This window comes from Myxine glutinosa, chromosome 13 (genome assembly GCF_964187855.1).
Source record: "Myxine glutinosa chromosome 13, kmMyxGlut1.1, whole genome shotgun sequence".
Taxonomy (NCBI): Eukaryota; Metazoa; Chordata; class Myxini; order Myxiniformes; family Myxinidae; genus Myxine; species Myxine glutinosa.
Genome location: NC_136273.1, coordinates 70,446,646 through 70,463,665, shown reverse-complemented (window position 1 = coordinate 70,463,665; position 17,020 = coordinate 70,446,646). Strand labels below are relative to the sequence as shown.

General features: G+C 47.0%; 1 protein-coding gene across 2 annotated transcripts in view; it reads left to right on the top strand.

Moving 5' to 3' along the window:
- The window catches only part of TUBGCP3 (tubulin gamma complex component 3), an 87,808-nt gene extending 71,097 nt beyond the window's left edge, over positions 1–16,711 (top strand). For both annotated transcript variants that reach the window (XM_068134574.2, XM_068134575.2), the window contains exons 21-22: positions 15,766–15,885; positions 16,077–16,711. In XM_068134574.2, the coding sequence (XP_067990675.1) occupies positions 15,766–15,885; positions 16,077–16,238 (282 nt within the window). In that variant the 3' untranslated portion in view covers positions 16,239–16,711. The remainder of the gene's footprint in view (positions 1–15,765; positions 15,886–16,076) is intronic.
- The last annotated feature ends 309 nt before the right edge of the window (positions 16,712–17,020 follow it).

Sequence of the window (17,020 nt, the reverse complement as noted above, 5' to 3'; positions counted from 1 at the left end):
CTTAAGCAACAAAACAAGAGAAACTGAAGAGCAGAAAACAATTTGCATTGACTGTAAAGGCGGGCAATGGTCCTTCAATGATCCTTTTTATACATCCACGGTATGTACTGATTCCTGTCATATTGTATTATATCTGTAGTGCATTAAACACTAGTTGTCCTATGTACACATTTGCTGTTATACTTGTAGGTTAGAACGCCCTAAACGCTGTTCCTCCCCTTCTCCGAAGTTTGAACAAGCATCTCGTATCAAAGTTGATAAGAAGCCATGGGTAGAAGCCCTGACGACAAGCACAAAACACAACGTAGTGGATTTATTGCCAGGTTAGTGGTGGATTGTTAAGTGTAGTTACAGTTATATGCAGCAACATTGGATACTTATGACGAGTTTGATTCTACATTGATAGTGTTACTGAAACAAATATCAAAAGCTGTTAATACATCAAATAGTGATATCTTTTTAAAATGGTGTCACTACAACTATCATGATGTATACCTCACTCTCATTAATTTGAACCTATAGGTGAGGTTGATACCCGTGATGGAAGCTCTTCCCCCCGACAAGAAGCCAAAATCCGTGGATTTCAAGCTGTGTTTTATTTGCCAGACTGGTGTTCGGCAAGCTGACTACAAAAGCTATGTAGCAAAACCTGCATTAGATTCCATTCAGAATATCATTGACTCTGCTCAACTGCGATATGGATATGGAGACACAGACTATGCTGAACTGAATGCCCGTGTTCAGGACTTTTCTGCAGAACAACTGATAAACGAGGGTGTTTCCTATCACAAGAGATGCTATGCAAATGTTACACACAAAGGTAACATTGATAAGGCAAAGACACGATTCAAAAAGGCAGCATTAGTGGGAGATGTTGCTGTCATACGACAGAAGAAGATAGGACGTCCTTCTTGTTCTGCAGCGGATTCTCCTTCGACGTCCGTGAGAGGTACAAGAGAAAAATATACTGACAATATCAAATGTGTTCTGTGTGCTGAAGACACAAGAGTCAAGCTCCATGATGTTGCAACCAAGAATATGGGATCCCAGTTTATGGAAATTGGCCGAAACACAAATGATGTAAATCTGAAGGCAAGGCTAAGTAATGTTATTGCAGCAACTGATCCCCTAGCAGCAGTTGCTTATGATATCAGATATCATCTACCTTGCTTTGTAAAAGCAAAGAGGGACATTGCAAGAGCGAAGGAACCCAGATCAGCAAAAAAAATTGGCCAAGCCATATCTGACCTTGAGATACTTGAAGTAATAGCAAATGAACTGAAAACTAGAGAAACTGCTTTGAACATGAATGATATTCAAACAACTTACATCAACATATTAGAAGGAAACGGAGTGCCCTTAACTTCCAAACAAATGTACAAACCGTTCCTAAAGCAGCTGATTCTGGATAACATCCCTGATGTGCACTTCAACAGACCACCAGACAAGACTAAACCTGAACAAGTTCTTCCAACTCAAGTAAAAGAAGCAGCTCTGTCAACTGCCCTAGAGACAGAAGATCTCACAGGAGAATTGAAGATCCTGTTGAAAGCAGCCACAATAGTAAGACGAGATATTGCCAATTCACCCAACTGGAAGTTCCGTGGGACATTTCAAGACTATGAACCACCTCCACTGTTGTACACATTTTGCAAACATGCCATCCAGGGACCAAGACCAATTCAAACTGAAAGGAGGAGAACATCTGTAGATCAAAGTGCCACCGTTTTAGCACAGCACTTTGTTCAAGCTTACAAATCTGACAGACAGGTGTCATTTACACCAAAACACTTAGGGAGTGACTTCAGAAACCTCTGCGAAACTCCTCTTTCAGTGGGCTTGGCCTTAGACGTGCACAAGAATACAAGATCGAAGACCCTCGTATCAAAGTTGGAACAGCTTGACATTGGCATCAGTTATTCCAAAGTTATGGAAATTGAGACTGGCATCGCCAATACTGTCAGAAAGCAAATGGATTCAGTAGGTGGACTTTGCCTACCACCTTGGCTAGTTAAGGATACATTTGTTTGGTATGCCTTAGATAACATTGACTTTCTGGAAGCCACGCCTTGCGGTATGAACACGCTCCATGGAACAGCAATAGCTGTTTACCAGTCCACAGACCACAACAAGCCAGCAATGTTGCCCAAAGTCGAAATTGACCGTACATCAAGTTCTCAAACATTGGTTGATGCCGTAGAATGTGAGTATCACACATGCAAGAAGCCGGAGATTATAAAGAAGAAGTTTCCGTGCAAGCTAAGCAGCTCTCATCCCATCACAGATATGAGAAAGAAGACCGATATGGCACCGATATGGCATGGAGCAATTATTTAAGAAGTGGCGGCCATCTTGGATTTTTCCACCATTTTGAATTTGACTGCCATATTGAAATTAATTGTTTTTGAACTCCTTGGTATTGAAATTATGGGTATTATCATTAATTTGGACCTCATACTGTGTTCAGAATACCAGTTTTAATGGAATTTATATATTTTGGCGGCCATCTTGGATTTGACACCCTTAATCCGTTTTAAAAAATTAACAACCTATTTTTTCGAACATGTGACACCCCAAAGACAAGGAATCAAGTGGAATTTTGCTTTTAACAAAAAAAAAACACGAAATGACATAACAGCCTACACTATATGACACCAACTGTCAAACATGGAGGAGGAAGCATGATGGTCTGGGGCTCTTTTGCTGGATCCAGAGTCGGCGACTTGCACAGAGTGACTGGCACCCTGAACCAAAAGGGCTACCACAGTATTTTGCAGCGCCATGCAATACCCTCTGGTATACGCCAAGTTGGTCAGGGGTTCATCCTACAGCAAGATAATGACCCTAAACACACCTCCAGGCTATGTCAAAACTACCTTTGAGGAAAAGCACAAGACGGTAGGCTTTAAATCATGGAATGGCCAGTACAGTCTCCATACTTAAACCCCATCGAGCTGGTTTGGGATGAACTGTACAGAAGGGTGAAAGCAAAGCAACCTTCAAGTGCAACACATTTGTGGGAACTCTGCAACAGTGTTGGGAAGAACTTCCCGAACAATATTTGATTTCCATTGTAAAAAAAGTGTGTTCGGTCACTGAGCTGAGTTCGGCCACAAGTGTGTTCGGCGATTATATCTGCAAAAGGTGGCGACTTTGCTGAGTCAAAGATTTAAATTAAATTTTGTTAAACAAAATGATTCTATGATTTCTTTTTTTTATCTCCAATTGTTTATTTGTTCTGTGCTTAATTTCAGAGTACATTGAGACATTAAACTATTTTCAATATTTTTCAATAGTAAATTTCAATAAAAACTGGAAAAATTGAGGTGTTCTAAAACTTTTGACCGGTGGTGTATATATATATATATATATATATATATATATATATAGATATATATATATATATATATATATATCGTTTTGGTGCATCTGATAATTGTACTTTTACTTCCGTTTTAAGCTTTGTTTTGCGCTTTTCTGAAAACGTCTCGACCTACTGAGAGAACATCGAATTTGCTGAATTCCACTTGCTTATTCTATCATTACGACTCCACTCACGTGTTTGATACACACGTATGCATGTAATTGCTCTTCTCACTCGACCCAATTGCAGGCATGTCGAACTTGGGATATATATTGTTGCGAATATGGAATTTGGCCTCCATATCCGCTTGTAAATATTCCCCTATTTTCCCCAATACTCCCCAACTATCCCCAATCCCCCATTCCCTAGTCCCATTGTCTGTAAACAACAATCAGTAGAGCCGACCTTCCCCTTATTCCCCCATTAAATGTCGTGCCCAGGTCCACCGCACCACACGTAGACAACTTTCGGACATCTTGCTAGTTATTCTTAGTCTATGTCAGTTAAGGCCTCGTTTCCATTAATTATGACTCTTCGTTGCACCAGAATGTGATTATATGGCATCAATAGTGAGTTTAGGACCTTTCCCATACCTCCTTCCATCTTCCATACCTCCTTCCATCTTCTTCCACAACTATAACTACAACAACAGAGGAGATGGGGGCGGCGCGGCGGCGCGGGGGAGGATGCGTCCTCACACCGGCTCGGCGCTCCACGGGGTTACCAGAGGGGCTGGCTGTCAGCTCCTCGTCAAGGGCGGAGCCTGGTAACCCCCCCGCACCCAATGAGAAGCAACGTGCCGATTCCACGAGGCGGAGCTAACGAGCCGAGGGCGTGTCACTCCCCGCCGGATATACGCGGCCCCGCGCCGGATGTGACGTCAGATGCGCCCCCAGCTAGAGAAAGAAGTACCTGCGCGCGCTGAGTCAGAGGCGCCCCGCCTGAGAAAGAACGTTGCCTGCGATCGCTGAGAGGAAGCGAACCCGCCTGGGAAAGAACGTTACCTCCGAGCGCTGTGACCTCCCCGCATCTTTGGACCGGACCGAACCGTGTGGATTCTGCCCCGAGCCCAGGCGCACCTGGAGCCACCGATACCTGCCTTTCCCTGCCATCAATCCCCGTGTGAGTCAGCCGTTGTCCCGTTTACCTGTCGTCTGTCCGGGGTTAATATAAGAGTGTGTCTAAGTGCCTGTCTTCCTGTGATATACCTCTAGCCCCTGTAATCTAACCTTTCCTTACGAATATAATTGAGAATCGAAACATTGGTGTCTGTCATTATAACCCAGCCGGGTGTCTTCTTTTTCCTTATTGAGCCAGCGTGGCGCGGCTCCGTCAACATCGAGTATAATCGGGTAATTTGTGCGGACACGACGGCCATTCCGCTCGGCCCACCTTAACATCAAAGTCGTGTCTGTAACAATTGGTGCCGAGGAGTGAGATTCGGACCCGGGACTAAATTAGTTAGGCCCAAATTTTGGGAGGGAAAATCGATTCGGAGCGCGTACTGCGCTCGACAAAATCGATCCGGAGCGCGGTCCCGCGGTTACTGCGCTCGACGAAATTATAACAGCAAAATTTGGATTTGTGTTACGAAACTCGAATTTTGAAAGTCGCGCTATGGCGGATCAAGACGGCTGGGGTCCGGTAGGGGAGAGTGAAGCAGGGTCGGTCCAGGACCAAATTGAGACACGTGAGGAGAGCGAAACAGCGGGGGTAGCAGACGCGCGAAATGGCGCCTCGCACATAGCTACGGCGGCCGCACCCGCTGCACAAGTGGGAGGGATGGCCCAAATGCAGGCCCTCATGGAGCAATTTATGATGCAAATGACGGCCCTTATGGAAAAGAATAGTGAGCAAATAGGGGTAATGGGGAAACGGATGGATGCTCGGAGTGAGCAATTGGGGGTAATGGGAAACCAATTGGGGGTAATGGGAAACGAAATGGGGGTAATGAGGGACGAAGCGAGGGGTACCAGTGAGGGATTAGACAATAATTTTAAGGGATTAGACAATAATTTTAAGGGATTAGACATGAAATTTGGGAAATTAGACGATAAATTAGGGGAAATACAGGAGGGGTTAACGGGGGTAGAAAACAGAATGGCCGCTCAAGAGAATCAAATGGAAGGGATGCAAAAAGGGTTAGAGGGGTTAGAAAACACCATGGAAGGCAAATTGAGGGACATGAGGGACCAAGCGGAAAGGGAAGTTAACCAAATGGGGCAGCAGATAGAGGGGGTCAGAATGGGGGTAGAAACCAAACTGGATGCTCACAGGGAGGAAATGGAGCAGATGAGGGTGGCATCTGGGCAGGAGATGCAAGTGATGGGAGAAGAGATCAGAAGAGGTGTGAGTGAGGAGGTCGGAGGAGTGCGCGAGGAGGTGAGGCACTGTAAGGAGCACATGGAGAAGGAGGTGAGAAAGGGGACTGTAAAGTTACAGGGGGGCATAGAGGTCCTGACGCAGGAGGTGGAACAGCTGACGGAGGGACAAAAAGAACTAACGGAGCAGGTTCAAAGGAACACTGCGGTATTAGGAGGGTTAAAAGTGACACAGAAAGAACTAAAAGACGACTTGATAGCGACGAAGAGGGAATGTCAGATGGTACGTGAGGGACTGACAACGAGGTTGGACGAGGTGATAGAGGTTATGGAGACGAAGGACCGGCAGGTGAGGACGCACCTGGAAACGGTCAAGGTAGCCTTAGAGGATGAGCTTGAGGAGACGTACCGGGGAATAAAAGAGGTGAAGCAGAAACTAGAAGAAGTGGAAGAAGGGATGAGCGAAATTAAGAAGCGACGGAGAGGGGATAACAAAGAGATAAAAGAGGAAGTAAAAGAATTGGTCCAAAGTCTGTGTTTGGATCGTGATGATGTGCTCATTAACCGGATGAGGGATTCGCAGGTGATGGAGGAGAAGTGAAGAGGAAGAGGACCCGGTGTAAGTGGTGACCAATATGGTCGTGCGTATGATGCGCCAGGGGATTTAAGAAGCTTGGGGGTCGAGATAGACCCGGGTGTTCGTGAGAGGCCGTTGGTGAAGTGTGCGACAGGTCTGGTGTGCGAAAAAGGAGGTGTGCAAGAAAGTCCGACTCTGGGGTGTGTGAGGAAAAAGTGTGTGCCAAGGAGTGAGGGTGCTGGCGAGAGTGAGTCGGTCGTAGCGCGTGTGCGAGGGGGCACATGGAAGCGCGGGGTGGTGAGTGTTACAGAGGGTGTGACGGGAGAGTGTGCGCGAGAAAGGTGTGTAACGGACAGGTGCCTGAGGAAAGAGTGCGCTGTCAAAGGCAAGGAAGAATGCACACCTGTGGGGAGTGTTACAGAGGGTGTAACGCAAGAGTGTGCGCGAGAAAGGTGTATGACGGACAGGTGTGTGACGGACAGGTGCACGAGGAAAGAGTGCGCTGTCAAGAGTAAGGGTGAGTGCGCTGTCAGGAATGGAGGTGAAAGTAGTGAGAGTGACATGGAGCGTGAGTTAGTTGTGACAGGTGAGCGAGGATGTACACCTGGGATGGAAGGATGCACACCTGGAATGGTAGAGCGTGAGTGGGAATGCACGCTGGAGTTGGTGGTGAGGCACGTGGTTGGGTGTGCGAATGAGAGCACACCTGTGATTGTCACAGAGGAGGTGACTGAGGAGGGGGCGCGAAGAGGTGTTTTGGTGAGGTGTGCGACCAACGAATGTGTGCCAAAGTGTTCGGTGGTCAGGTGTGTGACCAAGGCTGTGAGTGGAATGGGTGTACCGAGGTGTGTAAGGAAAGGTACGAGGAGCATGGAAACGGCTGGATGTGTGAGCAAGGAACGGGCTGCGGGGTGTAAGCGTCCAGGTGAAGCATCGACGTTAGACGGGTTAGAGGTTAGAGCGACTTATAGCCGAATCGGGCCCTCGGTGCGTGCTGGGCCTCGCTTTGAACGGCCGCGTCCGTGCTCCACTAGGCGGAGCGGTCAGCCCGATAGAAAGGGTCGTCATGGCGACCACTTTTTGGTGAGGCATTCCGGCAGGCCGAGATCGAGCCATGGGATGGCTCCGTGCCGAGATGGTGCGTGGGATCTCGGCCCGGGTAAACCTCCTTCCCTGCACCGAATGCGGGATGTATCCAGCCGCTGGCACAGAACAACCCGCATTCATGGCTTGGCTTTACGAAGCCGGGCTTTGGACGGGGATTGGCGCACCGAGAGGTATTAGTGAGTCGACTGGGTGATGAGGTTAGTGTTTTGGACCCAAAATTAGAGAAAAACAAAATTTGATGATTGGCAAGGGATTGGCAGTAGTGATTGGCAGATGATGGGCAGTGATTGGCAAATTTTTAATTTGTTGAAATTTGATGTGCAAAATTGGTAGTGAGAGACCCCCGATGTGGTGGGATGGCAAATCCACCATCCCTCACAGGTGGGGGGCAAAGGAGCAATAGCTTATGGGGTGTATGGCAGTGAAAACTAGCCCGGGTGGGTTAGGATATGGTGTGTAGGGATCTAGCGAGGATTGACATTAGGTGACGTTAAGTTTCGTTAGTGACTGATACCTGTAGTAGGGACGCAGGTAGATTAGTGTGGATGATAATGACGAGGGAGCGCAATAGTTTAAAGGGACGACTGGGAAGCGCAAGTTTCAGAAGGGAGTAGTTAGCTGAGATGATGCCGTGTTTGTGAGAATTGAACAGGTGTGATTGCACAGGTGTGCAACTGGACAGGTGTGTGGAGCAGTGTGTGAGTAGTGAGTGTTGTGGATCAGCGCGAATGCGCTTGGGGAGAGAAGGGTGCAGGTGGCACCAGGTGTGAGAGCACAGGTGTGCAAATACAGGTGTGTGGAGAGAGTTGGAGTAAGTGGTACGGAGTGGTGTGCATGGTGCGAAGGTGTGGATGGGGGAAGAGTGGACCCCTATCACGGATACCCGGGGCGGGTAGTGTAAGTGTTAGGTAGAGGGTACAGGTAAATTGTGGTTGGATATTGGCATTTGTGGTGCGGTTGCAGAATGGTGTTGTGAATGGGTGCATTAGTGTTGTGGAAATGGCTGGGCGTGTAGCCTGTTAGTGTGTGTAGTTGGTTGGGCACTCCACCACTGTGAGGATGTCGGCCAGGTGAGGCCGCAGGTGGGCTCTGGGAGCCGGTAGAGTTGTGGATGGGGCCCGAGGATCCGGAGGACGGACCCGGGTAGCCCAGTGCCAGAGAGGGCACCGAGTGGGGAGAGAGCCAGAGGGCCTTCCCCAGGTAGTTAGGTTAGGGTGAGGAGCAGGTAAGCTCGGAGGCAACTGCAGTGGTGGAGGTGTGCAGGTGGGTAGACCCACTGGGAGAGGTACACGCCACAGCCCAGAAATTGTGCGAGGGCACCGGGAGATGAATCGGGGGAGTGAGACCCCAAATTGAAAAGCACCACAGTTGGCCAATGGGAATTGGTTTTTAGAACCCATAGTGTAAGAGGGCCAATGGTTTGGCCGGAGAAAGACCCCGGGTAGTGTAAAGTTGTTAAAGTCACTTAGGAAATAGTTAGGATTGATGAACCTGTCGCACCATACGCAGCCACTTACCTGTGGTGATGATGATGACTCCACACCTGTGTTTTCTTGGTTTGTAGCAGGAAATGAGATTGCTGTGGATTTGTGAGACGCATCACGACGTGGATGAGACATTGGGGTGATTCCATCTCTCCCTCCCTAGGAGGGACTGATGATGAATTGGTAATGGCAAATTTTGATGAGAGTTGAAAATGGCAAATTTGATTGGTTAGGAGGGAGAGAAGACGAATTTGGTTTATGGGAGGAACGGGGAAGACAGTAGGGATGTTTGTTGATTTGTAAAGTAGATGTTTATGGGTAGTGTTGTGTTTTGTGGATGCAGTAAGGGGTAAGGGAGGGGCCATGTAGGTTACCTGGTGGGGGGGGGCGTACGATAGGAACGTACCTGTCTCACCTGGTTCCCATGTGCCCCCAGTGTGCATCATCTTGTATTGCGTGCACTTTTGCGCCCTTACCACCTTACTCACTTGTCTGCTTCTTTTGTCTCCCGCCTCCGAGGATCTGGCTTTGGGGTAGAGAGAGAGGAGAGAGAGGTGCTGGCTACGCAGTTGTGGGCCTGCACTTTCGCTGTTGGCTGCCTGGATCGATACACCATATGGACCGCAATGTTTGTGGCCACCCACAATGGACCGCAGTTCGTTTGCGGCCAAGCACCACCCGTTGATGGACCTATGGGTCAACGTGGCACCTATGCCATACAGGTGAACCACTAATAGTTAACACCACTGAAGGCCACACGAAGAGCAAGAGACACCTGCAGGGTTAGGGGTTGTCGCATTTATTTTTAATCATTGAACAATGGTGACTGCACCGATTGGTGGTGGGGTGGTGCTTTTGATGCTGGGAAAGGGTGCTCTGCACGTTATTAAAGGCCGTCGGCCACAGAGCACTCGTGGGTTGGTGTATCGATGCTGGCAAGCGCGCTCTCTCTATGCATAACATCTGCATGTGTTCCTCCAAAAACAGGTCCTGGATCGTAGTGTAAATAGCAGCGTAGTCGTGTAAATAATGCTCCCTACCGGCTGTATGTTTAGTTTGCGAATTCTTTCCGGATTCGGTTATCCTGTGGGTGTGTTTCTGTGAGGAGAAGGGTGCAACGTCGCAGGGGGACATATTTACTCATTTGTGAATATCTGTAAAACTGTCGCACTCAGGGTAGAGTTAATAGTAGAGGGAACTACATTGCGTGCCACACTAAAGTAGGTAAAAATTTATCGGGTCGGGACGCCCCGAGGGTAGAGAAGGGTGCAATGTTGCGAATATGGAATTTGGCCTCCATATCCGCTTGTAAATATTCCCCTATTTTCCCCAATACTCCCCAACTATCCCCAATCCCCCATTCCCTAGTCCCATTGTCTGTAAACAACAATCAGTAGAGCCGACCTTCCCCTTATTTCCCCATTAAATGTCGTGCCCAGGTCCACCGCACCACACGTAGACAACTTTCGGACATCTTGCTAGTTATTCTTAGTCTATGTCAGTTAAGGCCTCGTTTCCATTAATTATGACTCTTCGTTGCACCAGAATGTGATTATATGGCATCAATAGTGAGTTTAGGACCTTTCCCATACCTCCTTCCATCTTCCATACCTCCTTCCATCTTCTTCCACAACTATAACTACAACAACAGAGGAGATGGGGGCGGCGCGGCGGCGCGGGGGAGGATGCGTCCTCACACCGGCTCGGCGCTCCACGGGGTTACCAGAGGGGCTGGCTGTCAGCTCCTCGTCAAGGGCGGAGCCTGGTAACCCCCCCGCACCCAATGAGAAGCAACGTGCCGATTCCACGAGGCGGAGCTAACGAGCCGAGGGCGTGTCACTCCCCGCCGGATATACGCGGCCCCGCGCCGGATGTGACGTCAGATGCGCCCCCAGCTAGAGAAAGAAGTACCTGCGCGCGCTGAGTCAGAGGCGCCCCGCCTGAGAAAGAACGTTGCCTGCGATCGCTGAGAGGAAGCGAACCCGCCTGGGAAAGAACGTTACCTCCGAGCGCTGTGACCTCCCCGCATCTTTGGACCGGACCGAACCGTGTGGATTCTGCCCCGAGCCCAGGCGCACCTGGAGCCACCGATACCTGCCTTTCCCTGCCATCAATCCCCGTGTGAGTCAGCCGTTGTCCCGTTTACCTGTCGTCTGTCCGGGGTTAATATAAGAGTGTGTCTAAGTGCCTGTCTTCCTGTGATATACCTCTAGCCCCTGTAATCTAACCTTTCCTTACGAATATAATTGAGAATCGAAACATTGGTGTCTGTCATTATAACCCAGCCGGGTGTCTTCTTTTTCCTTATTGAGCCAGCGTGGCGCGGCTCCGTCAACGTCGAGTATAATCGGGTAATTTGTGCGGACACGACGGCCATTCCGCTCGGCCCACCTTAACATCAAAGTCGTGTCTGTAACAATATATAATATATATATATTTTTTGGGAGCGTTTTACAGTCTGGTGTATAATTTATCATTCATTACTTGGACAAATTTGCAAAGCCTATCTCCAGTCGCCCCGCTCATCCATTCATCACGCAAGTTGTTGGTGCTTGTTCGGATCCACCACCCGGCGTGTGGTGTTTGAATTTTTTCTGTGATCCAGCGTACATCATTGGATTTACTTCTATTTATTTGAATATTAAATTGGCCGATTTTCAATGCTAGTGATCTTTCCAATTAATAATGTAGGGATGAGATTCACCATTTGTTGTGCAGTCTTCGGGTTATTTTGATCTGACCATTTAAAGATTGGTTGAATCGGTGACGGAAACAAGTTTTAAATGAAACACGTTGTTATTTCACACGTTTTTGAATGTGCCTGAATAATTTGTTACCGACAGTGGTGGTTTTTGTTGCCATAGCAGCAAAAAATGACACACACTCTCGAGCACCTTCATTTTTGTGAGGATTTCCATGGTGACGACGGGTCTTTGTTTTGAATTCATTTTCAAAAATAATTGAAATCTTGTTTGGATTAATTTGTTTTCGAACAAAGGTTTTCTGACTGTCACATTGGAGGACATGAACGTTGTTGATTTCATGTTGGGTAAGACTTGATCTCAAAGACAAACGATCTGGGGTAACGTATTGACACTTGGCTGATTTTAGAAGAACAATATTCAGGTGTGGATGACAGTTTCCCAACAAGGGGGGGATTACCTGTTTTCCCCATCGTCTTCTCTACTCTGTGCATCATCACCCTGCTTTTCTCATCCGTGCTAAGCTGCTGCAAAAACCTTTTTATTTATTTGTTTAGTTTAATTTTTGAACCTCTTTCTCTGTTCCGCCGCAACCTTCATGTCACCGTGCCCGTCACCTTTGGGCTCATCCATTCGTCCGTAACCCCGGCGCTCCCACCCGGCACGCCGTGTTTGCACCACGCAAACGTTCCTTGTTGAGACAGGTGCATGGCCGGCGCCCTGTTCGACTCCCCAGGTGTGCCGTGGCTCCAAAGCCCTAGTCTGTACTGACCAGCAGGTGACGATACCGCTCCGTCCCGCTCCTCTATATGAACACACATCCTGTTTGGTGATCTCTGTTTTTGTCGCGTTGCTGTTTCGTACAGAGTTAATTCTTTATGTTGCATTGATAACTGTTATGTTGATGTTAACTTTGCTTTCTTTTATTGCTTTTTTTAATGCTTATGAATGTTGCATTGTCACCTGGTCTTAGCGATGTCATTGTGTTGTAGGTGTATGTGGATATGTTTATTTGTATGATGATAATTATTTTGTTTTTCATGGCAATGTTTTGAATGTTTATTGCTTCAGATTGATGTGTTTTGAACTATAATCGACTTCAATGTTGACAAAACTCTTTCTATTGGAAAACTTTTTCTTTCGGGAAAAACATTTATTTTATTTTTTCTCTGCACTAAGGCCCATAATAACCCAGTGCAGGAGGAGCTCGGGACACATATAACAGGCATTACATTGATATTGAGTTAATGGACAAATCCACTTGGTTTAAATAATGTGCAACATCATGAGTCTAGTACTCAGATGGGAACACCAATAAAGCTGAACTAACCTGAGCACAGCATTGAGTTTTGTTGCTGACCAGGTGATTTTGTTATTGATAAGCAGTGATTTTTTTTTCAATTGCATCATTGAAGAGGTGACCGTCTCTCCAGCCATTGGGGTGCTTGGAACCGCTCGTGGCCTTTTTTGTGAAGCAAAGGTCCTGATGATGGGACCGAACCTGAGAATGACTAAAGCATCAAAGATGCGCGTGCGGTTGGCAACGCGTTGTGAGTGGCACCAGACTTTGGCGCATTAAACGCTTCTGTGATCATCGAAAGCTCGGACAGCGTTTTCAAGTCGGGGCGGAAAGGCCATCGGTGTAGGAGGTGAAAGAAAGCTCAGGCGCTCGTGCTGTACGCAATTTCGATCCGAACCACAGTTCGTAAAGTTGGACCAATTTATTCTACGAACAATCAGTTTGTTTGTTTTTAAACCGTCAAAGAGTTCTGCTTTTAAAGAAACCAACTTTGGTAGTTCCGTCGTCGTCGTCGGTTTCCCCTATGGTCTGGTTATCTCTGAGCCTAATTTCAAATTTCCTAGGATTGAAGGTTCAGTTTACATGGATTCCTATGATAAGGCATTTTACCGAATGGATGGCAAATGAGCGAGAGTTTACGCGATGCACGAGGTAACCGTAAGATCTACATGCGTGCAGGTGCATTGCGCATATGCAGTCCTGGAATGCCGTGTCCACGATGCTGATGGTCACATCACATCTTCATGGGTCCATGATGGTCGAATCACGTCCCCACGTGCCCATGGTCCCTTTTTGCGATTTGTTATGTTCGTCCTCAATTAATCTGTTCATTTTACAATTGAAAGCATCTTCTTCTTTCCAAACATAGTTTCTGCAGTCTGATATTTAATTAAGCTGCTCAGTATCTTGGTGCCAGTATGTCATTAATTAATGTTTTCCCTTTTTTGATCATTTTTTATGCACAGACCAATTATTTATTACTCGGCAAAAAAACATTTTTTGGACAAGTATGTTGATCACTCTGGTTTGTGTGTGTGTTTGTTTGTCTGTCCGCTCGCTTATACTTGCCTACAGGTCACAATTGTAAACCGATCTTCAGGAAACTTCACCAAATGTTAGAGTTTGTGGTCCAACAAAATCCTTTATATTTTAAAGGTCAAAAGGACAACATAGGCCAACGGTCAACCACCTTTTTCAAATTTCTAAAATCCTCAATTTCCATCCGATTGACTTCAAATTTGAATAGGATTTTCACATCAGCTGACTGAATTCAACCACCGACTATTTTAGAGATCAGCAGAGGCCAAAAGGTCAAAACAGGCCAAAGATCAACAACCATTTCAAATTTCTAAAATCCTCAATTTTCATCCGATTGACTTGAAATTTGAATGGGATTTTCATATCAGCTAACTGAATTCAACCACCAACTATATTTGAGGTCAACATAGGCCAAAAGGTCAACATTGGCCAAACGTCAACCACTTTTCTTCAAATTTCTAAAATCCTCAATTTCCATCCTATTGACTTGAAATCTGAATATAATTTTCATATTAGTTTAATGAAACGAAACACCAATTATTTTTGAGGTCAACATAGTCCACAAGGTCGAACATAGGCCAAAATTCTAAAATTGTCAATTTTCATCCAATTAACTTAAAATTTGAAGACGATTAGCATATCAGGTCACAGAATTCAACCACTAATTATTTTTGAGGTAAAAAGAATGCTCTACCGAGTGCCATTCTACTTTGTTCTGTTTCGCCAAGAGTCGCTCTATGAGGGATTTTTCATTTCTTTTTGGCCACTTCGAAGACTTGCTCTTCCATTGTGAAAACATCATTGAGAGCTAAGTGAATGGTTGTTGTTTTGTCTTCTTCGTTTTGTTTAACCCTCTCTTCACTCAAACATTCTCGGTGAATGTTTTGTTATCCGCGATAGTAACTGCAAACAGTGCGGTTGTGTAGTTTGTAATTGGGAAGTCACGACGCCACTTCACTGGAAGAGGATGTCCAGGGTAAGGTATCTTGGCTTCTTCCTTTGTGATAACGTTTTGCTTCCTCGCCGTGGGTGCCCCGTGTTTGCGTGGCGGTGGCCGACTTGCGTGTGTGTGGCTTTCAGCAAAGCGGAGCTGCCCGTGCGTGTGTGCGCAGCGAAGCGTGCCGGCGACGGGTCAGCGCAAATGCTGCAGCAACACCGCTCTGTCGGTTTCTGCATTAGCATGTCCTGTTGTCTCGGACTCTGTGACTTCTCCATGTCCTCCAAAACCTTCCTATGGAGTGACCAAATGCAATGCCAGCATTGTCTTTGTTCCCTTTAGCTCCCAGACACCCTCCCCCTTTTATTTTCAGTCTTTTTTTTTTGCCCCTATTTTGCTGCCTACCTCTCTGCCCCTCTTTGCCTCTCCCCTCTCCCCACGCCTCGGCTGCCTCGCTGAAAGCCTTTTTTTACGCTTGGCCTGGACCCCACAACTAGCTCGACCGGATTCCAGGCCCGGATTTTGTTAGGCCGCCCATTTACCAAGAGCCTTGCGTGCTGCAGCGGATTCCACAATGTGTGTCAAAGTAAGTCCAAAAAGTTAATTGTCTTTTATGTGCTTCCTCGCCAAATGCTGGGATTGCTCGATTTGATGTAAGCCTCATTCATTGGCTTTGCAAATATATAGATTTTAAACAACCTGTGATTTGGTTGTTCCATCCATAGTTATACATGTTTACCTTATCAATTTAACTCCTGTATGTTGAGTTGGGTGATGGGGTGGTGGCAATTGGTTAGTGGACCTCATTATGCACAATGCTCTCTTCTACAACCTCATGGTGCTCAATGTAAGGAACTTCAGTGATGACTTGGCTCACTTACGCCAGAGCCGTGGCAGTCACGTGTTTAATTGTTTTCCTCACTCTATTTGTGCAGCGCGAGTGGGGAGTCACTGCTGAGGAAGAACGTCAAGAAAAGGAAAAAGTTCAGGATTTTCAGAAGAACTTTGTTCCGAAGAACCGTTCTCAACTCCGCATCCTCACACAGGCATTTCAGGTACTAATTGCAATCACAGTCGCACTTCCCGGCATTCCCATCACCCTCAGCTCCTGGCCCGTCACAAGGAAGTAGGCCGTGATCCATCGTTGTCTGCAAACCGTCCGATAATTGAAAACGGCAGATGATTGATGTTGCACCAGTCCCAGTGATGAAGGAACGATCGTGCCCTTCCCACCCTCCCATCCCAGGCCATTGTGCAGAAGTTCCTGATAATGCTGGCGTCCAGCACCGACGAAAGCCTGCGCTTTCTCAGCTTCCGGCTCGACTTCAACGAACATTATAGCCGCCTCGAGCCGGGCCTCCGCCGCTCGCTGGGGAGCCGTCCTCACTCCCAGCATCCCACGCGCTGACTCCTCACCACGAGGGAGGCCGAGTCAAGTCCGTCGTGGTGCTTCACGCCGCCATCGTCCGAGCGCTGTAGACCAGGAAGCCAGGATTCTCATCGAGCCACGTTTGATGGGACCTGTCCATCCCAACAATGCAGTTCTTTATTACCAAAACTCAGGAGGAAGCAAAGCTCTTTTTTCTTCTTTTTTTTGTAAATACTCGTGACGGCACGGGTTAGCACATTCACTAGATTTTCATCGCTCTTTGTTGTTGTTGGTGTTCACAAGCAAATCTTTAAAACTCTGCAAAGATTTAGGTGGATTGAAAAAACAACCCTCCACCGTATATATATATATATATTCTGGTCACTTTTGGCTCTGGAGAAAGACACTTTGAGGCCCCTAATTTGAGGCTCCTCTAAAGTTCTGAGATCGATTTGTTCTGCCTTGGGGTTACCACATGATTAAAACTTGTGATATTAAACTGTTTCTGTTCATTTTCCAGTTTCTTGCGAGGATACATGGTGACAACACACTCGAGCTGCTTTTCCATCCACCATTTTGTCCAGCCGATTGGTACGTTGAGTTGCACAGGATGCACCGCGCGGCGCTCTGGGTGGCATTAGACACGTTGGCCTGTTTGGCACTGTTATCGGAGCCCTCGCCTCAGGATGCTGGATCCACAGGTTCAAATCCCATATACTGTTTGTTTGTCCATTGGCTACTAATGGCCATCCAAGCGAAAGTGCACTGATGTCTACTAATGATCTTTTCAATCATGTTATACATGCGCAATGTCCTCCATG